This window comes from Oreochromis aureus, linkage group 15 (genome assembly GCF_013358895.1).
Source record: "Oreochromis aureus strain Israel breed Guangdong linkage group 15, ZZ_aureus, whole genome shotgun sequence".
NCBI classification, from domain to species: Eukaryota; Metazoa; Chordata; class Actinopteri; order Cichliformes; family Cichlidae; genus Oreochromis; species Oreochromis aureus.
The window spans coordinates 27,080,960-27,107,697 of record NC_052956.1 but is presented as its reverse complement, the minus strand read 5'-3'; the positions used below and the strand labels follow the sequence as shown (position 1 = coordinate 27,107,697).

At 39.5% G+C, this 26,738-nt stretch overlaps 1 protein-coding gene across 1 annotated transcript in view; it reads left to right on the top strand.

The window, feature by feature from the left end:
* The window catches only part of adgrf8 (adhesion G protein-coupled receptor F8), a 65,339-nt gene that overhangs the window by 18,861 nt on the left and 19,740 nt on the right, over positions 1-26,738 (top strand). The window contains exons 2-28 of the mRNA XM_031755946.2: positions 5,043-5,149; positions 5,237-5,297; positions 5,549-5,692; positions 5,799-5,984; positions 6,881-7,036; positions 7,134-7,301; positions 9,841-9,870; positions 10,385-10,534; positions 10,838-11,005; positions 11,316-11,345; positions 15,430-15,585; positions 15,660-15,827; positions 18,882-18,911; positions 19,550-19,705; positions 19,801-19,968; positions 20,260-20,292; positions 21,885-21,923; positions 22,306-22,461; positions 22,574-22,741; positions 23,033-23,065; positions 23,451-23,489; positions 23,692-23,730; positions 24,171-24,209; positions 24,574-24,723; positions 24,828-24,992; positions 25,144-25,394; positions 25,509-25,561. Coding sequence (XP_031611806.2) covers positions 5,048-5,149; positions 5,237-5,297; positions 5,549-5,692; positions 5,799-5,984; positions 6,881-7,036; positions 7,134-7,301; positions 9,841-9,870; positions 10,385-10,534; positions 10,838-11,005; positions 11,316-11,345; positions 15,430-15,585; positions 15,660-15,827; positions 18,882-18,911; positions 19,550-19,705; positions 19,801-19,968; positions 20,260-20,292; positions 21,885-21,923; positions 22,306-22,461; positions 22,574-22,741; positions 23,033-23,065; positions 23,451-23,489; positions 23,692-23,730; positions 24,171-24,209; positions 24,574-24,723; positions 24,828-24,992; positions 25,144-25,394; positions 25,509-25,561 — 3,038 coding nt within the window. The 5' untranslated portion in view covers positions 5,043-5,047. The remainder of the gene's footprint in view (positions 1-5,042; positions 5,150-5,236; positions 5,298-5,548; positions 5,693-5,798; positions 5,985-6,880; positions 7,037-7,133; positions 7,302-9,840; positions 9,871-10,384; positions 10,535-10,837; positions 11,006-11,315; positions 11,346-15,429; positions 15,586-15,659; positions 15,828-18,881; positions 18,912-19,549; positions 19,706-19,800; positions 19,969-20,259; positions 20,293-21,884; positions 21,924-22,305; positions 22,462-22,573; positions 22,742-23,032; positions 23,066-23,450; positions 23,490-23,691; positions 23,731-24,170; positions 24,210-24,573; positions 24,724-24,827; positions 24,993-25,143; positions 25,395-25,508; positions 25,562-26,738) is intronic.

Here is a 26,738-nt window from a genome sequence, read left to right as displayed (position 1 = left end):
CAGTATGAGGTCATTGAAAATTAGTTCGGATTTATGTTCTTCACAGAAAATAAGCCAAAGCCAATGAATTTCAGTTTGAAAAAATAATTAATTGTTTAATTTTTCTTTTGAAAAAAACTGAAAACAGGTCTCACAGACCCGAACACCATACAAGGGTTAAATTTCTTTGTTCGGATTAAACAAATGCATATAAATTGAAATAAGTTTTCCCCCAAGGCAAGCACCCTGTATGTCTGGCCATACTGAACGTTACAAAAGCACAAGTTTAACTAAGCAGTTTTACTATGATTTAACACATTTTCACACACACACAAGCACGGTCCCAGAAACACAAGCACGGTGCGGATGCAGGCGCACGCACGCGCGCGCATAGACACACACACCCGCACTGACCCACCAGCAGATGGCGTTTTTTTAAGCATAAAAAAGTAAAAACTTTTTTAATGGCTTAAAAATAAAAGAATGCTATCTGATATAAAAACTTTCTAATAATCAATTAGTTGTTTTGGGGGGAAGAAAAAGCAATGAGCTATGAACTAGCATATTTTGGATGAATATCATATTTTTATGAAAATCATAGTTTTTATGAATATCATATTTTTTATGAATATCATATTTTTATTACTTCCTTTATTACTTCCTTTACTTCCTGAGCTCATGAATATTTTATTGGGGGGCCACAAATCACTCAGTTTGACATAAGGGGTATAATATCTCTCTCTTGCATATGTACAGACAAATATATTTAAAAAACAAGAAAATTATGTTTTATTACATTTACTGTGATTTTATGTTATTTTACATTTGAAATGTGAAATCACAATCTATTTATGTAAATTTAATGATATTCTAGAAAAACAGTACAAAACTGTAAAATACACAGTACTTTTATATTATAATTTGTTTTTACAGTGTTGTTCAGATCATCTGTTTTCAAGAGGAAGCCAATCAGAAGAAAGATGGCTTACAGATGGCTTAAAACGTTTTTAGACAGCACACAGTGAAGTGAAGGCTGTACCAAGTAGTGATGCGCGAATCATGAACGAATCATTCAATACTCGAGAATCACTTTACTGACTCGTGAATCATGATTCACAAGCGCAACTGACTCACTGACTCATCCCTGTTGCTGTTAGCAAACTAATTTCATTAGTAGAAATATATCTAGCTTATAATTCAAATTGTGAAGAAAAAACAACATCCAGTATCTTAACAAAAACATTTCTGCTCTCAACTGGAAGAAAAAACCCTGAGTAGAAGCTCACATCAAGACAATAGCTCCTCGGTTCACAGTAGCATCGCTCTGCTAACATGCTAACAGCACATTTGAGCTACTCACCCCCTCCCTTCCTGCGCTGAATCGTAGGGGAAGCAAATAACTCATGACTCACTAACCCCCTCCCTCCTGTGCTGAATCGTAGCGTAAACAAATCACTCAGGACTCACTAACCCCCTCCCTCCTCTGCTGAATCGTAGCGTAAACAAATCACTCAGGACTCACTAACCCCCTCCCTCCTGTGCTGAATCATAGAGCGAACGAATCACTCACTCACTCACTCACCCCCTCCCTCCTGGCTCGCAGCTACTTCTTCTTCTTCTTGGTTGGAAACCAATGTTAAGGCGCACTACCGCCCCCTGGCGCACAGCTCAGTGGACATTTAGATGAGAAAATATATATTTGACACATGTAAGGAAAATACTAATAAAATAAAAATAAACAAAAGAAATGTTCCCTTTAGAAATTCTTTTGCTCTTTTTTGCTATATAAAATAGTTGTTTTCTTTAAGAATCACTAATCTTAGCAGTAGGATTTACATTAAAAGAGAAATATGTCTGTGAAGGTTCTCAGTCATCCAGGTCATCGTAGTCAAAGGAGTTTGCAAAGAAAAGCGTCTGGACTTCTTTGAGTTGCTTGAAGACGTTTCACCTCTCATCCGAGAAGCTTCTTCAGTTCTAAGGTCAAATGGCCGAGAGTCCCAGATTTAAACCCAGTGGGAGTATCCCCCAAGGAGGACAAAGGACCCCTGGTGATCCTCTAATCACATGCGCCAAGGTGTGAAAGCGGGTGTGGGACCTAATCAGCCAGGGTTTCGGGTGAGCTCATTGTGAAACCTGGCCCCACCCTATCATGTGATTTCCTGAGGTCAGATGGCCCAGGATGTGAGTGGGCGTTAAGGCGTCTGGGAGGGAACTCAAAACTGGATTATAGATGGCAGACAGTTGGTGTCGTAAACCACCGCCTCTGTTCAAAGATGGTCGCTCACAGTGGACATAGATGGCCTCTTTCACTCCTCTTTCAAACCATCTGTCCTCTCTGTCCAATATGTGAACATTGGCATCCTCGAAAGAGTGACCTTTATCCTTAAGATGCAGGTGGACTGCTGAGTCTTGTCCTGTGGAGGTGGCTCTTCTATGTTGTGCCATGCGCTTGTGAAGTGGCTGTTTGGTCTCTCCAATGTAGAGGTCTGGGCATTCCTCACTGCACTGTACAGCATACACCACGTTGTTCAGTCTGTGTTTTGGAGTTTTGTCTTTCGGGTGAACCAGTTTGTGTCTGAGTGTGTTGCTGGGTCTGAAGTACACTGGGATGTCGTGCTTGGAGAAAACTCTCCTGAGTTTCTCTGATACACCGCTACATAGGGGATGACAATGTTGTTGCGTCTGTCTTTCTTATCTCTCTCGCTGGTGTCTGATCTTCTTTTCTGTGCCTCTTTGCTGACTTTATGAACGCCCAGTTAGGATAACCACATGTTTTCAGTGCTTCCTTTACATGTGTGTGTTCCTTCTTTTTCCCTTCAGGCTTAGAGGGAACAAGTTCTGCCCGGTGGTGTAGGGTCCTAATTACTCCAAGTTTGTGTTCCAGAGGGTGATGGGAGTCAAAGAGGAGGTACTGGTCCGTGTGTGTGGGCTTCCGGTAAACTTCAATGTTGAGGTTGCCATTCTCTTCAATGTGTACAGCGCAGTCCAGGAAAGGCAAACAGTTATCCTTAGTGTCTTCCCTGGTGAACTTGATGTTTTTATCCACGGCGTTAATGTGCGCAGTGAAGGATTCCACTTCTTGTGTCTTGATTTTGACCCAGGTGTCGTCTACATATCTGTACCAGTGGCTGGGTACTCTCCCTTTAAAGAGAAACAAATTAAGTTTGAGTGAAAATGTACATTTTTTGCACTCTCTGGTCAACTGACTCAGTGACTCAAATGACTCAAAAAACCCGATTCACTTTGGTGAGTGATTCATTAAAACTCGATTCAGTAAAAAGAATCAAATTTACCATCACTAGTACCAAGGTCCAATACAACATAAATAATAGATAATAAAAATTATTTTAAATATGAAACATGCTCTCAGGTGCTCTTATATTTCTGGGGGAAAAAAACATGGATGAAAAACTTTTAAGCATAATAGCTTAAAAAAGAAATCTCTAAATTAATATTTAGAGTGCTCAAGAATGTTACCAGAGACTTACTGAATGAGACTCACATAATAAATTGTAAAATAAATTGTGGGTAAGAAAGTTAAGAGGGATGAATGCTATCAAAAAACAACTATAAAACACATCAGTGTACTTAAAACTACAGTTTTTGTATATTATGGGTGGCAAAGTGAAGGAATTGATAGCACCTTTGTCTCATAGCAAGAAGATTCTAGGTTTGAGCTGGGGCCTGCCTTTGTGGATTCTGCCTTTGTTTTCCCCAGTGGCTGCATGTTCAAGGGCAAGGATGTTATTTTTAAATTACCCATGCATGGTATAGATGTTACCTAAAGTGTTTGAATATATGATTAAAATATGACTTGTAGTCAGTTTGAGCACTTTGAGTCGTCAGTAAGACCAGAAAAGCACTATATAAATAGTCTACATTACCTTAAAAACTAAAACTTTGTTTACTTACAAATGGTTTAAAAGTTAAAAGGGCTTTAAAAAAAAATCTCTCCATTATTACCCAGGAAATAGTCTGTACTCTTAACTGTGAACAGATATAAAGGTAAAATATTTATGATTTAAATTGTGTATGGTCACTGCCATTTTTTTAATAATACTCAACCTCAGTATCAAACAGATATAGATACAAAAACATACATACAGGACATGCATTACAAAAAAACAAAAAAGACCAGACTATGAATACTTCCTTCCTTGCCAAGGGTGAACTGAGAGAATGGCTAACACTCTCATGTCTGCAGCATAGTTGAAGCTTTAGCCAAGACTACTAAGAGATTATCATAATTTTGCATAAGGATAGTTAGCAAAAGATGTCCAGTAGCCCTTCATCAATTACTATTTGAGAGTTTATACATAGTTTTTAAGCTGTATATAAATATAAAAACAACATTGTGTTTTATTTTTTTCACAAACTACTCAGCCAAAGTACTAGCAGTTTAAGAGACACAATCTAGTCTCTCAGTTAGAAAACCAATGTGTTTTCATTCTGTAGCTTTGGAAAGGTTTCCCTCTTGGATTCATATTCTATTATACAGACATGAAAGTAAGTCTAGAGCTTTCAAAATAGCCAAACTTAACCCATCCAGCACAACCAAAATGGGTGCAGCATTTTTACACTTCTTGTGGCTAAAAGTTTACACAATGGCAGGCTGGAATGTTATCTAACAGGTTATGACGTTTCGGTAGCAAAGTTTCACCTAAAACTTTACAACTGTGTTAGGGAGAATTGTGATACGAAAGAATCCCGTCCGCCACATTGAGGATTACTGTAACTTTAAATTCATCGTATTTGTATTAATTCCATCCAGTTTTGCTCAGTTTGGTATTACAGTTGTGCAGCTATTAATGATTGAATTTGAACATAGTACAAGTTGGAAATTCCTAAGACTCTGTTTAACACTGAGAACCACATACCTTTAAACTGGATGAACAACGCACTCAACTCTGGAATGATTAACAAGATAATATGTTTTTACCTTTTGGCTTCCTGGTAGCATTTCAAAGAAAGAATACCAGCAGCATGACACCATGTATAATACAGCATATAAGTATATATATTTGACTAATTTATTGAAAGGAATTGTGTTCTTTTCTCTTTAGTCGGGATGGCATTACGAAAGGCAGTGCAATGCATAGTTATTCTCCTAGTCATATGGAACTGTCTGAAGTATGAGGGACACAGAGAGTTTCTAAATGGCTTCTTTGAGGTAAGAGTAAAAATGAATGAATGTATAATGATTATTATAATTCTACATAGATAAAATACAGTGAAACAAATCTGGGTTTTCTTCCAGGAGTTAACGAGTGCAGAACACTCCAGCATTCATCTAAGACAAAAAAGAGAAAAAAGAGAAAGTGAGTAAAGTTTTAGCAGTGTTACTACAATGTAACACGTGTTTGATGACTAATAATGTATTATATAATAACTGTATTTATTTAAAAAAAACAGACTTTGCAAAGTGTTTGAAAGCCACAGAGAGGCAGCATATTTAGAACATCCACTGAAATATTTATATCTCAATATCGTATCTGATCACCCCTAGTGCAGTTTATCAGTGTTACATCATCATTTTATGTTTGTTTCCTTTGTTTTTTTTTACCTTTAGCTTCCTCAAATTCCACTGAGTATGAGCTCCAAGCTGTTATAAGCATCTCAGACCTGAAGCATTTCCAGTCAATACTGAATACTCTCAGTTTTCCTTTATCGATCAACACCACTGGTGAAATTACAAGCATTAATACAACAACAGGTAAAACATGCATTTATGTTGCTTCTCCATTGTTTCCCAAACTTTGTCACTCTGCGACAAAGTGTCACATTAAACTGTTATGTTGTGTGCTTTTGTTTCTTCTCAGTGTGTTCACCAAACATCACTGCAAACATAACTGGATACCAGTGCACATGTGAGGAGAGCTTTGCTTGGTCATACAACAAATGCATTAACTATGGGGCCTGTGATGCCATCATTGGTGATACATGTGGATGCATTAATGGACTTCCAGCAGATGGGCAATACTGCCAGTTAAACACCAGCCAACCAGGTAGGGCTGCAGGCAAACACATATTAAATCTGATAGATAAGTAAGTAAGTAATGTAAATGTAACTACATTTATCCAGCATATGTCGTTAGACTGGTTTCTACTTCTGTGTTCTGTGAAAGTATTTAATAATATTAATTTTTTAAAAGATTTTTCTAGGAGCCTCTTTTTATAACAAATATAAAATAGGTTTTTACTTTTAGCGTTAAGTACTAACAAATGAGGTGCATGTGTACAACCGGATATCACAGCAATGCCTGTAATAGACATGCTCGTCCACACAGCATGTCTAGTGCAATCTTTGTTGGGATACTGTGCAGCAATTTAACATAAGTTTCATGGCTTGGAAGTAGATACAATATTCTCCAGTACACAATTTCACAAAGTACAAGGGTAAAGGCTGTTGATTTTAATTCTATCCTAAAGCCATAACTTGCTATGAAATATGTTTCAAAGATCCAGTAACTGAAGTTGCAAATATCTTATTTACGAGAGACATTTAAAATTTATAAAATAATAATAACAATAATAATAATAATAACAATAATAATAATACATTTTATTTATAGGCACCTTTCAGACCCTCAAGGTCACCTTACAGTAGCACGTAAACAATACCATAAAAAACATTTTAAAAAAATGTATATATAGATGTAAATGTTTGAAAAATGTTTTCTCTTATACAATTTCACAGTGTCAACACTAGCTACATCAACAGCTATTTCACCAAATGAGTGTAATTTAAAGCATGAATGTGTATTTGTCACATAGATCGCTGGCACTGAAACATGACAGCTTTTTCAGTTGCTTAACATGTAAGTCTCAGTGGAAGTAGAAACATGTTAAATAAATGGGGTACTTGTTTTATGTGATGATTTTCTTCTTGTCCCCTCTACAGGGCCAGTGGAGTTTGATATAGACTTCAACTTGCTCTTCCCAATATCCAGTCTACCCCAAAATTTCATTGATCTGTTCAGAGACTATGTGGGAAATTTGTCATTCCCCCAAACCATCACTCAGTCTTTAATAATAGAAGATTTGAACTTCACCACATGTAAGAATTTTGTACTCGGACGGATTTAAATGTGTTCATACTGCTGTGAATGATTGCATGAGTGCATGATTTATGAGCTGTGTTTGGTCTTCAACAGGGTGCAATCCAAACTCCACTGAAGGACTGCAGTGTCAGTGTGAGGACCAGTTTGGTTGGTCATGTGACAAGTGTGTCCTGTACGGTGCATGCAGTAATGTCACCTCACAAACCTGTGGGTGCATAAAAGGGCTTCCTCCTGGTGGAGAGTTCTGTCAACCAATCTCAAGTAAGAAACTTGTAGCTGTAGTGAGAAAAGACAGATTGCTATGAAGAAGAACTGACAAGTACGTTGACAAAACATCCTCAAAGCTGCATTTAAACATACACTGCGTGCACAAAAGTACTGGGCCACATAAACATTAGACCTAGAGGAGCTGTGAGGAGCCATGAAAACTCATGCCGTAAAGCTTTCAGTGGACTTTTACTGACTTTAATCCCAGAGGAGGTTTAGACCTCTGTAGTTATTGAGTTAAGTGAACTCTTTAGAATGATCCATTCTTTCACAAATGTTTGAAACAGGTGGATTGTACAGCTAGGTGCTATTTTTTTAACACCTGTGGAACTGAAAACATCTAAATTCAAAGATTAAGAGATTTGGCCCTGTACTTCTGTTCAAATAGCAAATTTTCATGTATGATATTGGTTATACAGGGAATGCAGAATTATTAGGCAAGTTGTATTTTTGAGGAATAATTTTATTATTGAACAACAACCATGTTCTCAATGAACCCAAAAAACTCATTAATATCAAAGCTGAATGTTTTGGAAGTAGTTTTAGTTTGTTTTTAGTTTTAGCTATTTTAGGGGGATATCTATGTGTGCAGGTGACTATTACTGTGCATAATTATTAGGCAACTTAACAAAAAACAAATATATACCCATTTCAATTATTTATTTTTACCAGTGAAACCAATATAACATCTCCACATTCACAAATATACATTTCTGACATTCAAAAACAAAATAAAAACAAGTCAGCGACCAATATAGCCACCTTTCTTTGCAAGGACACTCAAAAGCCTGCCATCCATGGATTCTGTCAGTTTTGATCTGTTCACTATCAACATTGCGTGCAGCAGCAACCACAGCCTCCCAGACACTGTTCAGAGAGGTGTACTGTTTTCCCTCCTTGTAAATCTCACATTTGATGATGGACCACAGGTTCTCAATGGGGTTCAGATCAGGTGAACAAGGAGGCCATGTCATTAGTTTTTCTTCTTTTATAACCTTTCTTGCCAGCCATGCTGTGGAGTACTTGGACGCGTGTGATGGAGCATTGTCCTGCATGAAAATCATGTTTTTCTTGAAGGATGCAGACTTCTTCCTATACCACTGCTTGAAGAAGGTGTCTTCCAGAAACTGGCAGTAGGACTGGGAGTTGAGCTTGACTCCATCCTCAACCCGAAAAGGCCCCACAAGCTCATCTTTGATGATACCAGCCCAAACCAGTACTCCACCTCCACCTTGCTGGCGTCTGAGTCGGACTGGAGCTCTCTGCCCTTTACCAATCCAGCCACGGGCCCATCCATCTGGCCCATCAAGACTCACTCTCATTTCATCAGTCCATGAAACCTTAGAAAAATCAGTCTTGAGATATTTCTTGGCCCAGTCTTGACGTTTCAGCTTGTGTGTCTTGTTCAGTGGTGGTCGTCTTTCAGCCTTTCTTACCTTGGCCATGTCTCTGAGTATTGCACACCTTGTGCTTTTGGGCACTCCAGTGATGTTGCAGCTCTGAAATATGGCCAAACTGGTGGCAAGTGGCATCTTGGCAGCTGCACGCTTGACTTTTCTCAGTTCATGGGCAGTTATTTTGCGCCTTGGTTTTTCCACACGCTTCTTGCGACCCTGTTGACTATTTTGAATGAAACGCTTGATTGTTCGATGATCACGCTTCAGAAGCTTTGCAATTTTAAGACTGCTGCATCCCTCTGCAAGATATCTCACTATTTTTGACTTTTCTGAGCCTGTCAAGTCCTTCTTTTGACCCATTTTGCCAAAGGAAAGGAAGTTGCCTAATAATTATGCACACCTGATATAGGGTGTTGATGTCATTAGACCACACCCCTTCTCATTGCAGAGATGCACATCACCTAATATGCTTAATTGGTAGTAGGCTTTCGAGCCTATACAGCTTGGAGTAAGACAACATGCATGAAGAGGATGATGTGGACAAAATACTCATTTGCCTAATAATTCTGCACTCCCTGTACATTCATAGTTGTCATGGTGAGCTGTGGCAGGCAGGAGGAAGGACCCAAATGCAGGACTCCATACGCACGGGGATGAACTCAAAAAGGCAGCTTTATTTTGCTATAAAACATTAGAAAACTACAAAACAAAACCTAAACTGGAAAACTTGAAACTAAGACTAGGGAATAGGAAACTAGGAGTCTCAAGGGAACACGGAGCACAGGAAAACCATACAGCTAGGAGGGACGATGCAGCAACAAGCAAGGGATGACAGAGGACTGAAATACACATCAGGGAAATCATGGAATGGAAGACAGGAGGGAAACACAGCTGAAACTAATTAGGCAGACGAGACAGGGAACAGAGGCTGAACACAGAGCAGGACTATCAAAATAAAGCAGGAACCAAAACCTAAGAACTAGAAAATCTCAGAAGACATAACCAGAATTAAACCAAAACCTGGGATAATATTAATCAAAACAAAAACACTAAGTCATCAGACTCAGGACCATTATAACAGTGTTTTGTTTTTGGGTAGAAAATGAACTAATTGAATGTTTTATGTTGCTTTACAGGTATTTCTCCATGTCCAACACCACCTCCTGGTATGAGACAAATCATTTTTTCTTTTGTGTTGATGCACAGATATAGTTAAACTCATTCTTTAGTTGTTGTAAACATTTATGAATGTAAAGTCACCGGCACCATATGTATTATTTTCAATATGACAACGTCTGAAAGGAGAGCTCATTGCAATAATTTTAGTTGTGATCACAGAACAGAAAATCTTAATGCTATTGTTCATCATCTGCATATAAATGGTAAAAGATTTTTTTGTTTGCTTGTTTCTTTTTAATAAAATTACTAAATAATGTTTAACATTATTATATAAATATATATTATATAAAATTTAAGGGGTAAAAAAAACAAAAAACAGAACTACTTATTTTAATAATGTTAATGGTGATTGATTACTGAATTAATCAATTCAGTAACCATGTAAAGTCTCATTGACATGTTATGCTTGTGGGGTACTTGTTCATAAAAATTTCATGTAAACATTGTTTTTCATGATTGTGAAAAATGTTTGTGATGATTTTGTCCTTGTCTCCTTTACAGAGTCAGTGGAGTTTAATATAGACTTGCTCTTGCCAATATCCAGTCTGCCCCCAAACTTCATTGATCTGTTCAGAGACTATGTGGGAAATGTGTCATTCCCCCAAAACATCACTCAGTCTTTAATAATAGAAGACTTGAACTTCACCACATGTAAGAATTTTGTATTCAGTCAGATTTAAATGTCTTCATACTCTGGTGCATGATTTATGAGCTGTGTTTGGTCATTCTCTTAAACTAATTCATAAGGGTGCTCCCAAATTTCAATGATGAAATAAGACACGGTTTGAGAAATTTGTCCTTTCCATATCTCATCACTCAGTCTTTAATAATGGAGGACCTAAATTTCACCACATGTAAGAATTTTGTGCTCAGTAAACTTAAGCTGTAAGCTGTTTACAAAATGGTGCATTATTTATTAACTGTGTTTATCATGCTCTTAAAACTTTTCAAAAGGGTGCTATCCAAACTCCACTGGAGGACTGCAGTGTCAATGTGAGGGCCAGTTTGCTTGGTCATGTGACAAGTGTGTCCTATACAGTGCATGCAGTAATGTCACCTCACAAACCTGTGGGTGCATAAAAGGGCTTCCTCCTGGTGGAGAGTTCTGTCAACCAATCTCAAGTAAGCTTCTAGCTGTTACAAAAGAACTTTGTTACTTTTAACACAAACATTTACATGAGAACGATTAACATGCTGTTGTGAATATCATTTGAGTAACATTTTCTAATAAATAGACAGTAATGTGAAAAACTAATTTTCCACTTTATGCATTCATGTTTAAGTACTCTAAATAGCACACCTTTACTGACTGTGTGGGAATCAAGACAGTAAATAGCCATGTACTATCATGTATCATGGTATACTGTACAGTCATACTGTTTTATTACTGGGTAGAAAATGAACTAATTGAATGTTTTGTGTTGCTTTACAGGTATTTCTCCATGTCCAACACCACCTCCTGGTATGAGAAAACTTGTTTTTTCATTTGTCTTGATAGTTAAACTCATTCTTTAGTTGTTGCAATTAAAACATTTATGAATGTAAAGTCACTGGCACCATCTGTATTATTTTTAATATGAAAAGTCTGAAAGGAGAGCTCATCGTAGCAATTTTAGCGGTGATCACAGAACAGAAAATCTTAATTGTATTGTTAATCATCTGCATATAAATGGCCAAGATTCTTTTCAGCTTTTTTTTTTCTTTGCTTGTTTGTCTTTAACCATCCATCCATCCATCCATCTTCATCCGCTTTATCCGAGGCCGGGTCGCGGGGGCAGCAGCCTAAGCAGAGAAGCCCAGACCTTCCTCTCCCCCAGCCACCTCCTCCAGCTTATCCGGGGGAATACCAAGGCGTTCCCAGGCCAGCCGAGAGATATAATCTCTCCAGCGTGTCCTGGGTCTGCCCTGGGCCTCCTCCCGGTGGGACATGCCCGAACACCTCACCCAGGAGGTGCCCAGGAGGCATCCTTGTCAGATGCCCGAACCACCTCAACTGGCTCCTTTCGATGTGGAGGAGCAGCGGCTCTACTCTGAGCCCCTCCCGGATGGTCGAACTTCTCACCCTATCTCTAAGGGAGAGGCCAGCCACCCTTCGGAGGAAGCTCATTTCTGCCGCTTGTATCCGCGATCTCGTTCTTTCGGTCACTACCCACAGCTCGTGGCCATAGGTGAGGGTAGGGACGTAGATCGACCGGTAAATTGAGAGCTGCGCTTTTACACTCAGCTCCCTCTTCACCACGACGGACCGGTGCAGCGTCCGCATCACTGCAGCCGCAGCACCAATCCGTCTGTCGATCTCCGGCCCCTTCTCCCATCACTCGCGAACAAGACCCCGAGATACTTGAACTCCTCCACTTGGGGCAGGAACTCATCCCCGACCCGGAGTGGGCACTCCACCCTTTTCCGGCTGAGAACCATGGCCTCAGATTTGGAGGTGCTGATCCTCATTCCCGCTGCTTCACACTCGGCTGCAAACCGCTCCAGTGCGAGCTGGAGGCCTTCACCTGATGAAGCCAACAGAACCACATCATCCATAAAAAGCAGAGATGAGATTCTGAGGCCACCAAGTGAAAGCCCTCCGCCACTTGGCTGCGCCTAGAAATCCTGTCCATAAAATTATGAACAGAACCGGTGACAAAGGGCAGCTGGCGGAGCCCATCACCCACCGGGAACGAGTCCGACTTATTGCGGCAATGCGAACCAAACTCTTGCAACGGTTGTATAGGGATCGAATTGCCCGTAGCAATGGGCCAGACATACTCCCCGCAACACCTCCCACAGGACACCCGAGGGACACGGTCGAATGCCTTCTCCAAGTCCACAAAACACATGTAGACTGGTTGGGCAAACTCCCATGCACCCTCAAGTATCCTTGAGAGGATAAAGAGCTGGTCCAGTGTTCTGCGACCAGGGGACGAAAACCGCATTGTTCCTCCTGTATCCGAGGTTCGACTAACGGACGAACTCTCCTTTCCAGCACCCTGGCATAGACTTTCCAGGGAGGCTGAGGAGTGTGATCCCCTGTAGTTGGAACACACCTCCGGTCTCCTTCTTAAAGATGGGGCCACCACCCCGGTCTGCCAGTCCAGGGTACTGCCCCTGATCTCCACGCAACATTGTAGAGGCGTGTCAACCAGGACAGCCCTACAACATCCAGAGCCTTCAGGAACTCGGGCGGACCTCATCAACACCAGGGCTCTGCCACCAAGGAGCTGTTTAACTGCCTCAGTGACCTCGCCCCCAGAAATTGGCGGGTCATTCCCTCATCCCCAGACTCTGCTTCCTCCTCGGAAGACATGTCACTGGGATTAAGGAGGTCCTCAGTATTCCTTCCACCGCCTGACAATTTTCTCAGTCGACGTCAGTAGCGCTCCGCCAGCACTATACACAGTGCAGGTAGAGCACCGCTTTCCCCTCCTGAGACGCCTGACGGTTTGCCAGAATCTCTTGAGGCAGTCCGAAAGTCTTTTTCCATGGCCTCTCCTCCTCCTCACACCCGAGTTTTTGCTTCAGCCACTGCCCGAGCCGCATTCCGCTTGGCCTGTCGATACCTGTCGGCTGCCTCCGAGTCCCACAGGCTAACCAAGCCCGATGGGACTCTTTCTTCAGCTTGGTGACTCCCTTCACCTCTGGTGTCCACCATTTGGTTCAGGGATTACCACCACGGCAGGCACCAACCACCTTGCGTCGCAGCTCAATGCAGCAGCCGGCGATGGAGACGCTGAACATGGTCCATTCGGACTCAATGTCCCCAGTCTCCCTCGGAATGCTGTTGAAGCTCTGCCGGAGGTGTGAGTTGAAGATCTCGCAGACTGGGGCCTCTACTAGACGTTCCCAGCACACCTCTCACTCACGCGTTTAGGTGCACCGGGTCTGTCCAGCGTCCTCCCCGCCACCTGATCCAACTCACCACCAGGTGGTGATCAGTTGACAGCTCAGCCCCTCTCTTTACCCAGTGTCCAGAACATATGGTCGCAGGTCTGGTGATACGATTACAAAATCGATCATCGACCTGCGGCCTAGAGCGCCCTGGTGCCACGTGCACTTATGGACACTCTTATGTTCGAACAAGGTGTTCGTTATGGCCAAACTGTGATTTGCACAGAAGTCCAATAACAAAACACCACTGGATTCAGATCAGGAGGCCGTTCCTCCCAATCACGCCCCTCCAGGTCTCGCTGTTGTTACCCACGTGAGCATTGAAGTCTCCCAGCAGGACAACAGAGTCTCCCGGTGGGGCACCTTCCAGCACCCCGCCGAGGGACTCTAAGAAGGCTGGGTACTCTGAACTGCCACTCGGCGCATAAGCGCAGATGACAGTCAGGAGTCCAGCCCCTCTCTAGGAGACTGGTTCCAGAGCCCAAGCCATGCGTAGAGGTGAGCCCGACCATATCTAGCCGGTACCTCTCAACCTCATGCACTAACTCAGGCTCCTTCCCCACCAGAGAGGTGACATTCCATGTCCCTATTGCCAGTCTTGGCAGCCGGGGATCAGTCCGCCAGGGCCTCTGCTCCTGGCCGCCGCCCAGCACACAATGCACCCGACCCCTATGGCACCTCCTGCGGGTGGTGGGCCTGCGGGAGGATGGGCCCATGTCTCCTCTTCGGGCTGTGCCCGGCCGGGCCCCATGGACTAAGGCCCGGCCACCAGACGCTCGCCCTCGGGCACCCTCCCCGGGCCTGGCTCCAGGGCGGGGCCCCGGTAACCCTATCCCGGGCAGGGTAAACTGTTCCCTCGATGTTTTCTTCATAAGGGTCTTCTGAATCGCTCTTTGTCTGGTCCCTCACCCAGGACCAATTTGCCATGGGAGACCCTACCAGGGGGCAAAAGCCCCCAGACAACATAGCCCCTGGGATCCCTGGGACACACAAACCCCTCCACCACGATAAGGTAGCGATTCACGGAGAGGAAAAGATATCACTAAATATGGGTGAAATGATAGCACGGCCTCCATCGTTTATCAATTCGGTGCACATGTCTGAATTCATTTTGGTATTTGTCTAATCCACACAGGGCCAAACGTGTACATACAAATTTGTTTGACAGTATTTATTAGATTGACCAGTATTCAGAACACATGGAAAGTCCAGTAAACCTTTTGAAGACTTAAGAGCATTGTCAATTTACACAAGTACCCTAAGAGCCAATTCTATACAAGTGCAGCTTCCAAATTCATCAATTCAAAACAATTGTACATAAGTACAAGTTATTCTGATGTGTCAGCATTTTGTCAAAGTCTGGAAGATCAGCCAAACTGTCACCATCAGATAATAGGAATCTGGTTATTGTTCAGGAACAATTCAGGAATCACAAATCCTAGAGGCTGACATGCATTGGCAACTCCTGGAACAACAGTGTCACTATCAACAGTGAAGCTTTGCATCACTATGGACTGAGAGGGTGCTGATCAGGAATGAAGCCCCTGCACCAAAACCAACACCTTCAACCTTTGCTGAAATTTGCAGCTTCCCACATGGGCAAGCCAAATGCCTTCTTCTTGTTCTCACCATTGTGACAGATACATGTCTCTTTCTCTTCTCCACAGAGCCAGTGGACTTTGATATAGTCATTGAACTACGAATCCCAGTATCCAGTGTGCCCCCAAATTTCAGTGATGAATTCAGACACTATCTGGAAAATTTCTCTTTCCCACAACTCATCACTCAGTCTTTAATAATAGAGGACTTGAACTTCACCACATGTAAGAATCCTGTACTCAGTAAGCTTTGATGTTGTTTATAAAGTGTTTTATCAACTTTTAAATCTCTTGAACAGGGTGCTATCCAAACTCCACTGGAGGAATGCAGTGTCAGTGTCAGGACCAATTTGCCTGGTCATGCGACAAGTGTGAAATATACGGTGCATGCAGTAATGTCACCTCACAAACCTGTGGATGCATAAAAGGGCTTCCTCCTGATGGAGAATTTTGTGAACCAATCGCAAGTAAGCTTTTAGCTGTTAGTCAACTATTACTGCTTCATGTCAGAACAATGTAAAATTTAAACTTCCAGTTGTGTCTCTTACAAAAATGACAGCTGCTGAATAGTCTTTAAATTTGAATAAAATCACTTCTTCTCTTATCCAGTCCTTTCTATCTTATGTTTTTCTCCATATCCTTTGTTGCAAGTTTTTTTTGTCTCCATAGGAAATAGAGAAACTGTACCTTGAACTAGCAAGATACCCTATGACCAAAATTGCACAGACAGTTTGTATTTTCTATTTGCTGATATTTGTTGAGCTGATTTGAAATTTCCTGCCACCTAAAACAGTTACTTACAGTGGTTTGCAAAAGTATTCGGCCCCCTTGAACTTTTCCACATTTTGTCACATTACAGCCACAAACATGAATCAATTTTATTGGAATTCCACGTGAAAGAACAATACAAAGTGGTGTACACGTGAGAAGTGGAACGAAAATCATACATGATTCCAAACATTTTTTACAAATAAATAACTGAAAAGTGGGGTGTGCGTAATTATTCAGCCCCCTTTGGTCTGAGTGCAGTCAGTTGCCCATAGACATTGCCTGATGAGTGCTAATGACTAAATAGAGTGCACCTGTGTGTAATCTAATGTCAGTACAAATACAGCTGCTCTGTGACAGCTTTAGAGGTTGTCTAAGAGAATATTGGGAGCAACAACACCATGAAGTCCAAAGAACACACCAGACAGGTCAGGGATAAAGTTATTGAGAAATTTAAAGCAGGCTTAGGCTACAAAAAGATTTCCCAAGCCTTGAACATCCCACGGAGCACTGTTCAAGCGATCATTCAGAAATGGAAGGAGTATGGTACAATTGTAAACCTACCAAGACAAGGCCGTCCACCTAAACTCACAGGCCGAACAAGGAGAGCGCTGATCAGAAATGCAGCCAAGAGGCCCATGGTGACTCTGGACGAGCTGCAGAGATCTACAGCTCAGGTGGGGGAATCTGTTCATAGGACAACTATGAGTCGTGCACTGCACAAAGTTGGCCTTTATGGAAGAGTGACAAGAAGAAAGCCATTGTTAACAGAAAACCATAAGAAGTCCCGTTTGCAGTTTGCCACAAGCCAAGTGGGGGACACAGCAAACATGTGGAAGAAGGTGCTCTGGTCAGATGAGACCAAAATGGAACTTTTTGGCCAAAATGCAAAACGCTATGTGTGGCGGAAAACTAACACTGCACATCACTCTGAACACACCATCCCCACTGTCAAATATGGTGGTGGCAGCATCATGCTCTGGGGGTGCTTCTCTTCAGCAGGGACAGGGAAGCTGGTCAGAGTTGATGGGAAGATGAATGGAGCCAAATACAGGGCAATCTTGGAAGAAAACCTCTTGGAGTCTGCAAAAGACTTGAGACTGGGGAGGAGGTTTGCCTTCCAGCAGGACAGCGACCCTAAACATAAAGCCAGGGCAACAACGAATGGTTTAAAACAAAACATATCCATGTGTTAGAATGGCCCAGTCAAAGTCCAGATCTAAATCCAATCGAGAATCTGTGGCAAGATCTGAAAACTGCTGTTCACAAACGCTGTCCATCTAATCTGACTGAGCTGGAGCTGTTTTGCAAAGAAGAATGGGCAAGAATTTCAGTCTCTAGATGTGCAAAGCTGGTAGAGACATACCCTAAAAGACTGGCAGCTGTAATTGCAGCAAAAGGTGGTTCTACAAAGTATTGACTCAGGGGGCTGAATAATTACGCACACCCCACTTTTCAGTTATTTATTTGTAAAAAATGTTTGGAATCATGTATGATTTTCGTTCCACTTCTCACGTGTACACCACTTTGTATTGGTCTTTCACATGGAATTCCAATAAAACTGATTCATGTTTGTGGCTGTAATGTGACAAAATGTGGAAAAGTTCAAGGGGGGCAAATACCTTTGCAAGCCACTGTAATTGATGCTTACTCCTCTTGAGAGACGCTAGCTAGATGCTGATGTGCCATGTTGACTGCACTGTATTATTAATTTGCACCATGAACACATATCCATGAGAGAAGGAAAAAAGGGATGTTTTTAGGGTTTACGCAGGACAGTGGGATGGCATTACTTTCTTATTATTAGGCAAGTATAAGCACTGAAACCATTTCCAGACTGCAGCACACAAAGAATTAACTCATAGTATTTTGAATTGATCTCACACAAATTTATTTTAATTTGCTCCTTAACTAAACATAATTGATCACTGTTCCTGTCCAATTTAACCCATAGCTCTAAGGCCATTTCAAAACATCCAGGCCTAACTGCAATATTTTTCAAAAAGGAATATTTTAAATCTAATCTTAGAGGTAGAGTATCTGTCTCCCAAATCCAAACTGTGACCTAGTTCCACAGAGGAGGAAAAGTTGGAGGCTCTGCCTCCCATTTTACTTTTAAATATCCTAGGAACCACAAGTAAGTGAGCAGTCTGAGAGCAAAGTGTTCTACCAAGATGATATGAAACTATGAGGTCTTTAATCTCATAAAGGCAATTAACTTGTCTGTAGTTGGAACTTGTCTATGGAACTTGTCTAGTCCATGGTCCGGTGATAAAGAGCAAAATTCACTGGCATTGTATATAGAAGAATCATAGGGAATGCAGACTCAGAAAACAAGACAGAAAATGAGGGCAAAGAGAGATTCACACTACACTTAAAGATAAGATAAGATAAGATAAGATAAGATGGCCTTTAGATGGAGACAAATACTAAAATACAAAAGATAACCAGAGTCTAGACAGGGAGAACACAATGGAAACAGAACAACTCTTATAATAGAAAACTAAATGCCAACCAAATACACATATTCCCACCAAAGATAACTTAAAATGCAAGACCTGCATGATAAGCAAAAGATTTACAAAGGTCACGGGGAAAAAAGCTGAGCAATTGCTGCATTTTAAAAAGAAACCAAGATATGATGTGGAGTGCTTAGTTTTTCACATGACTGTATATCAATGTTGAAGTGATCTGGTGTTAAATATTTTCTGATGTGATAATAGAATAATTAGATCTGTAAACTTGCTCCACAGGTATCGCTCAGTGTCCACCACCACCTTCTGGTATGAAAAATACTTTGTTTATTTATTTGAAAGTTCAACTCATTTTATGCTTGTGTTAATAAAGAAATATTTTAAGATGGCACCATTTATTTATACTGTGTAAACTTTACATATTCATATATATATTTAACAAGAAAAACTGTCCTTAGTGTTCTCACCACCAATTCTTCCTATATCAATTCACTTTAGTTTTAGTTATATAGCGCCAAATCACAACAGGGGTCTCAAGGCACTTTATATTATAAGATAGTGACTCTACAATAATAGAGATTGATAATATTTTTGCTTTGGTTGACTCATTTGTGGTGTAAGATCACTTGTTTAGTATATCTTGTAGACTGTATGTAGAAAAACAAAATCTGGTTTGATATTATATGTCCATGTTGAAGCTCAGTTTTCATATCGGACTACAACAATTCCAAAGTCATTGAAATAACTGACATATATTTTAAAAAAAACACTGTTGAAGTCCTCAAGCTATTCCTAGGAATAAAAATGTGATGCATGGACATAAAGTCGCAATTGATATAGAAAAAAATACAATAAATGATAGGTGGGAAAACTAATTGTTTTATGTAAATATCAGGTCCTGTAATTGTGACCAGTTCATTTGATGAATTGTCTTCTTTTCTCCACAGGTCCAGTGGACTTTGATATAGTCGTTGACATCGAAATTCCAGTATCCAGTGTGCTCCCAAATTTCAATGATGAAATAAGACACGCTTTGCGAAATTTGTCCTTCCCATATCTCATCACTCAGTCTTTAATAATAGAGGACCTAAATTTCACCACATGTAAGAATTTTGTGCTTAGTAAACTTTAAAGCTGTTTACAAAATGGTGCATTATTTATTAACTGTGTTTGTCATGCTCTTAAAACTTTTCAAAAGGGTGCTATCCAAACTCCACTGGAGGACTGCAGTGTCAATGTGAGGGCCAGTTTGCTTGGTCATGTGACAAGTGTGATGAATACGGAGCATGCAGTAATGTCACCTCACAAACCTGTGATTGCATAAAAGGACTTCCTGTCAGTGGGGAGTTCTGTCAACCAATCACAAGTAAGAACTGAAATCTTCTGGCTGTTGCTACAGAAAAATGCTATCACCAGAAACATTAATAAATGTATCTGACCAGCATGTGTTCATCAACATATAGCTATGGTTACTTAGAATGATCTGTTCAACATATGCTTCAATGTAAACTTTCTCTTGTTCGAAATAAGTGGGTGTTTTTGTTCAAGATTTCTTATTTTTGCCTTTTGTTCATTTTTTTTGTGTTCTTCTTTGCTGTTAATTATTTTTATTAAGCACAACAAAATGAACATTTGAAAGTATAATTTTCCTCCACAGATATTTCTTTATGTCCAACAACAACAACTCCTGGTATGTGAACATTTTTGCTTCTTGAAAGTACTTTTTGCAGTAAATATCATTAGAAAAAAACTGTGTAGTCATTGTACTTACTAACCTAAAAACTCTTTCATCCATGCCGTAAATATAAATATTTTCAATTCATATATTAATTTAAAAACTTTCACAAAAACAATAATTACTCATTATCAGTGATGGGAATAATGGCATTAAAAGTAACAGCGTTACCTTTTTTCAGTAACGAGTAATCTAACTAATTACTATTTCTATCATGACAATGCCGTTACTGTTACTAACAAGAAAATGCGGTGCGGACACTTTACTATTTTTCAACACAGACGGTTGAAACTGTTTTCTTCTTACCGGGAGCTAGGGGGGTGAAACAATCGCACGAGTGCTGTTGATTGGCTGAGGAAGAATAAAGCAGTTGTGATAAACCAATCGCATCACCAATTTAAGATGTCATAGCAACAAGGTGCAATGTACCAGTTTTTATGAAGTTGTGAAATTAGTGTGTAGTGTAGTCGATAGTTTTGTTTTGTGTGTCAGAACAATGAGGCGACTGCTGAATGTCACAGGTGCTGCCAAAAAGCCACCAAAGGCAGATTGCAATGTAAATGCTGTCTCCAGGTGGAAAACAGGGGAAGTGATATACATCCTGTTGTCAGGCCTGCAGGTTTCAGGCTTGTGATGTTCTCCTTTATCTTATAGTGGACAGAAATTATTTTGTTGAGTGGCACAAATAATTTGTGTGGCATCTTATTTCATGCAGAACACCTGATTGTTCTGTAAATAGTTTAAAATGGTTATAAAAAAAACTCCTTGGCTGCATTTTTAGGTAAATACTTGCATATAACTTTGTTGTTTGCAAAACTTGCGCATATGTTTTTAAAATTTACATTTGCATTTCAAGTTATGAAAATGATTCCTTAAACATGTTTGTGGTTTTTACAGTGATAAAATATAACTTTTTTTCTACACGGATTTTATGGGGGTTTTTCTGATTTTAGATCAATTGTGTTAATACAGTATGTCAAAATGAAAAAATAACTGTAAATTCAGACATGACAAGTTGTGCTAAAAAGAATGGTACCATATAAGGCAAGATAAATAGTTTTAAAGGTGAAATGTAGAGATAAAATAAAAAGTAGTCAAAAACAGCCAATTATACCTTGGACCCCAGATGGTTAAACATTTTTTTTGTAAAGTAATGCAATAGTTGCTTTTCCTAGTAATTAGTTACTTTTAGAATATTGTAACTTAGTTACAACTCAGTTACTTTTTTTGAAGAAGTCAATAGTAACTGTAACTAATTACCTTTTCAAAGTAACTTGCCCAACACTGCTCATTATCAAACCTCATGCCATCTTAATATCAGACCAAATCCCTTTACAGTCACTAAAAATGTTTATCAACATGTCTTCTCATATGATGATTGAAAAGGTCATAAGTGTTCTGCTTCATATTCTTAAAGCAAAGAGATCATATGTAATGTTGTAGGGATGATGTACATTAGATTCTGTGGCTCCATTAGAAAACAGAAATTTGAACTATAAAAAAAGTGTGCTTAAATCTGAACTGCTTCTTTTTTCCTGTTTTCACAGTCACAACGCCATCAACAACATCACCTACACCAACATATGGTATGATGTTTGATATGTATACTGAAGAATGAAGGTCTTTGTGTGAGCTCCTGAATGTCACTTGCATTGTAAAATCTAAAACATTGAATCACTCTTGTTCTAACAACACAGCCATCAAAGAGATGTGGAATTACATCTATTTGGCTTGTGACCCAATTAGCTGAGAGTATATAAACTGAGTTTTAGTGGAAGTAAATGAGGTTTGACAGTACCAGGTTAGACCTGGGCAGACGTGTGGAGCAAATGCGTCAATAAAATTGTGACTATGTGGAAACAGGGGGCATTACAAGTGACAGCTTATTGTCAGCATTTTCATGGAAATATCATTTCCCATCATTGTGACAGGTGTATGTGATGGATTTTCCCCTTTTCTTCTTCACAGTGCCAGTGGACTTTGATATAGACCTTGAACTGCACATCCCAGCATCCAGTGTGCCCCAGAATTTCAGTGTTGTGCTCAGAGACATTCTGAGAAATTTCTCCTTCCCCAAAATCATCACTGGGTCTTTAACACTGAAAGACTTGAACTTCACCACATGTAAGGACCCGATCTTATTTGACTTTTGTACTCAGTCAGATTTAATGCGGTTCATATGGTCCTGTATGACTTATGAACTGTGTTTCATTGTTCTTTTAAATGTCTTGAACAGGGTGCTATCCAAACTCTACTGGAGGACTGCAGTGTCAGTGTGAGGACCAGCTTGCTTGGTCATGTGACAAGTGTGAAGTTTACGGTGCCTGCGGTGATGTCAACTACCCAACCTGTGATTGCATAAAAGGACTTCCTCCTAACGGAGAGTTCTGTCAACCAATCACAAGTAAGAGCTGAAATCTTCTAGCTGTTGCTACAGAAAAATGCTATCACCAGAAACATTAATAAATGTATCTGACCAGCATGTGTTCATCAACATATAGCTATGGTTACTTAGAATGATCTGTTCAACATATGCTTCAATGTAAACTTTCTCTTGTTCGAAATAAGTGGGTGTTTTTGTTCAAGATTTCTTATTTTTGCCTTTTGTTCATTTTTTTTGTGTTCTTCTTTGCTGTTAATTATTTTTATTAAGCACAACAAAATGAACATTTGAAAGTATAATTTTCCTCCACAGATATTTCTTTATGTCCAACAACAACAACTCTTGGTATGTGAACATTTTTGCTTCTTGAAAGTACTTTTTGCAGTAAATATCATTAGAAAAAAACTGTGTAGTCATTGTACTTACTAACCTAAAAACTCTTTCATCCATGCCGTAAATGTAAATATTGTCAATTCATATATTAATTTAGAAACTTTCACAAAAACCATTAATTACTAATTATCAAAGCTCATACCATGTTAATATGTCTTCCGATATGATGATTGAAATGACTGTAAGTTTTCTCCTTCATGTCCTTAAAGCAACCATTTAGTATAAAAGATATAATATTTTATTTTACTGGGATGATTTACATTAGATTCTTAGAGAAATTTGAACTATAAAAAAGTATGCTGAAATCCAAACTGCAGCTTTTTTCCTGTTTTCTCAGTCACAACACCATCAACAACATCAACTACATCAACATATGGTATGATATATGAATTGTATTGGAAACTATGAAGATCATTGTGTGAACCTCCGATCATCACTTGCACTTTAAAATCTGAAAAACTGCAGCATTTTTGTTGTAACTCCACAGCTTTTTAAATGGCTGCATTATAAAAGAGAAATTTGAACTTTAAAAAAGTATGCTCAAACTGAACTGCTGCTTTTTTCCCATATTTTCAAAGTCACAACTCCATCAACAACATCACCTACCACAACATATGGTATGATCTTTGAAATGTACGCTAAACAAGAATGAAGGTCTTTGTGTGAGCTCCCAATTCTCACTTGCACTGTAAAATCTTAAAAACTACAGCATTTTTGTTGTATCTAGACAGCTATTTAAATGATCTGGAATTACATCTTATTCATTTGATTTTTGTCATCAATCAGTTTCCTCCATGCAATCTCTATAAATACTTTATATTTTCATATATCATTGTAAAGTGCTTTTGTATCAAAGTTCATATAGTCAACATGTCTGCTCATATGTTGATTGAAAAGATTGTAAGTTTTCTCCTTCGTGTCCTTAAAGCAAAGATATCAAATGTAATGTTGCACGAATGATGTACATTAGATTCTGTGGCTGCATTAGAAAAAAGAAATTTGAACCAAATAAAGTACGCTTTTAATCTGAACTGCTGCTTTTTTCCCCTTTTCACAGTCACAACACCATCAACAACTTCACCTACACCAACATATGGTATGATGTTTGACATGTATACTGAAGAATGAAGGTCTCTGTGTGAACAAAGACATTGTAAAATGCATTGTAAAATGTAAAAAATTTAATCATTTTTGTTGTAACAACATAGTTTTTTAAATGATCTAAAAATTCATGTTTTTAGATGTTTTCCAAGTGACTCATGCAACTGAGAGCTGAAGTAAATATAGCTTTGGATTGTTGCCAACATAATTTGACCATGTTGACCATTTTAATTTTGACCACGATGGGAACAAAAAAAAATTTAAAATGGGAGCTTGTTGTTAACATTTTCATGTAAACATTGTTTCCCATCATTGTGACAGGTTCATGTGATGGATTTACTTCTTTTTCTCCTTCACAGCACCAGTGGCTTTCTATATAGCAGTTGAATTGCACATCTCAGCAGCCAGTGTGCCCTCAAATATCAGTGTTGTTCTCAGAGACATTCTGAAATATGTCGCCCCCCCTCAAATAGACTCCTTAACAGTAGAAGACTTGAACTTCACTACATGTAAGGACTTGATCTTATTTACTGTATGTGATTTTTGTACTATTTTTATATAGTACTGTGTGACTTCTGAGCTTTTTTTGTAATTCTTTAACTGGCTTGAAAAGGGTGCTCTCCAATCTCTACGGGAGTGCAGTGTCAATGTGAGGACCAGTTTGCCTGGTCATGTGACAAGTGTGAAGTGTACGGTGCATGCAGTAATGCCACCTCAGAAACCTGTGGGTGCATAAAAGGGCTTCCTCCTGGTGGAGAACTCTGTCAACCAATCTCAAGTAAGAATCTAGTAATTACTCTTTATGTGTCCTGAATGTGATTATATAATCACTGAATGTATTCAAACATGTCTTTTATACATTTATTTCTGTTGGAATATTCTGGTGGAAATGTCTTTCTTTTTCCTTGATCCTAATTTTTTCTCCACAGCTTTCAATCCATGTCGACCACCAACTAGAACAACGACAATGACAACGACAACACCAACAATGCCAAATACAACAACACCAATGCCTGTTACACCAACAACAACAACAACCACAACAATCACAACACCAACGACAACCACAACATTGACAACAACACTGATAATACAGATACTTGAAATTACTATGGATGTTGAATTCAAGGAAGAATACAATCAAGAAACCAATGAGTTTCACAAAACTGTTAGCAAAACTGTAAGTCTCTATGTGTCTTCTTTCTGTGTAATTTAGCTTTCTCTTGTTCTCATTCACTCATCCACTGGCTATATGGGATATTTAATCCTTGTTTTTTGTCACTGTCTCAAACAGATCACAGATGAAGCAGCGAGCCAAGGAATAAAAGCAAATTTAATTCAATTCCGGTAAGTCACTTTGTCTTTTTGATTAATTACACTATTCCTAACAATGTTTTTTCTCCTTTTACTCTTTCTACTTGTTTTTCTTCTTTTTTTCTTTGTTTTTTTTTACATTTGCTGAGGCATGGTTATTGAAACATTCCACCTGATTTGGCAAAGTCCTTTCACAAAAACTGCTATTTTAGTTATAACTAGTTATGGGTGGGAGATATCATCATCCCCACCCTACGAGATTAGTTACCAACCCCCAAGAACAACTGGTGTGTTGAAGGCATTGAATGCGAAAGCACATGACCTGAAAGAAAGAATCATGGCTAAGTTGGAAACCTGGACCGTCTGTGGCTGAATTTCAAGACTACATGGACTAAAAGTCATTATGTATAAGCCCTGGGACAATAAGTGAAATCAACCAGCTGATCTACATCCTTGAGTGACATTTTGAGATGCTTGGGTACAAGGAGCAGTACCCTCCATGGAGAAAAAGAAGCTAAGATCAAGGCACCACAGAGGGAAGTTAGCCAGCTATTGGAATTACAGAAAGGTGTGATGCAGAAAGAAGTACACAAAAAAGAAAGAAGTACAAAAAGCTTTCCATACCCGAGGCCTTAGAAAATGCCATTTTTTGACTCCAAATGCACCCTGAGATAACTTTCTCAGGTATGAGTAAAGTAGCCTTTGCATTTTTATCATGTTTGGCTCCACACACATATGCAAGGTAGTTTTCTCCACAGTGAATATAATCAAAAGTAAATAGCAGTCCAGGCTCCGCAATAAGCAAATGAGAATGGGCCTGACTCCATTCAAGGCCAGGGTTAAAATCCTGGCAGGAAAAGCTAGAGCTCAATTCTCTCACTATGCAACAAAGTAGGGGAGTTGATTAAAAGAGGGGGAGAAAGTGAGCCTCTGAAACTGTTGAGTTGTTAAGATTTAGATGAAATTTATTATTGCTAAATGTGGTTGAGAGTGTTCATTCAGGATGTAAAACAGAAAAAAGTTAATTCAAGCTTTTTCCCCATTCCTTTTTTTTTTTTTTTTTTTTTTTTTTTTTTTTTTGAAGTTGGGTACTTCATTTGAAGTGCACAATTTTCACATTTTATTACTTTCTGTCATTTTGAAATGGAGCCTTACTTTAAATGAGAACCCTGTAGAGGGTGAAGGCAACATGGGTCCCAGTGGTAATCAG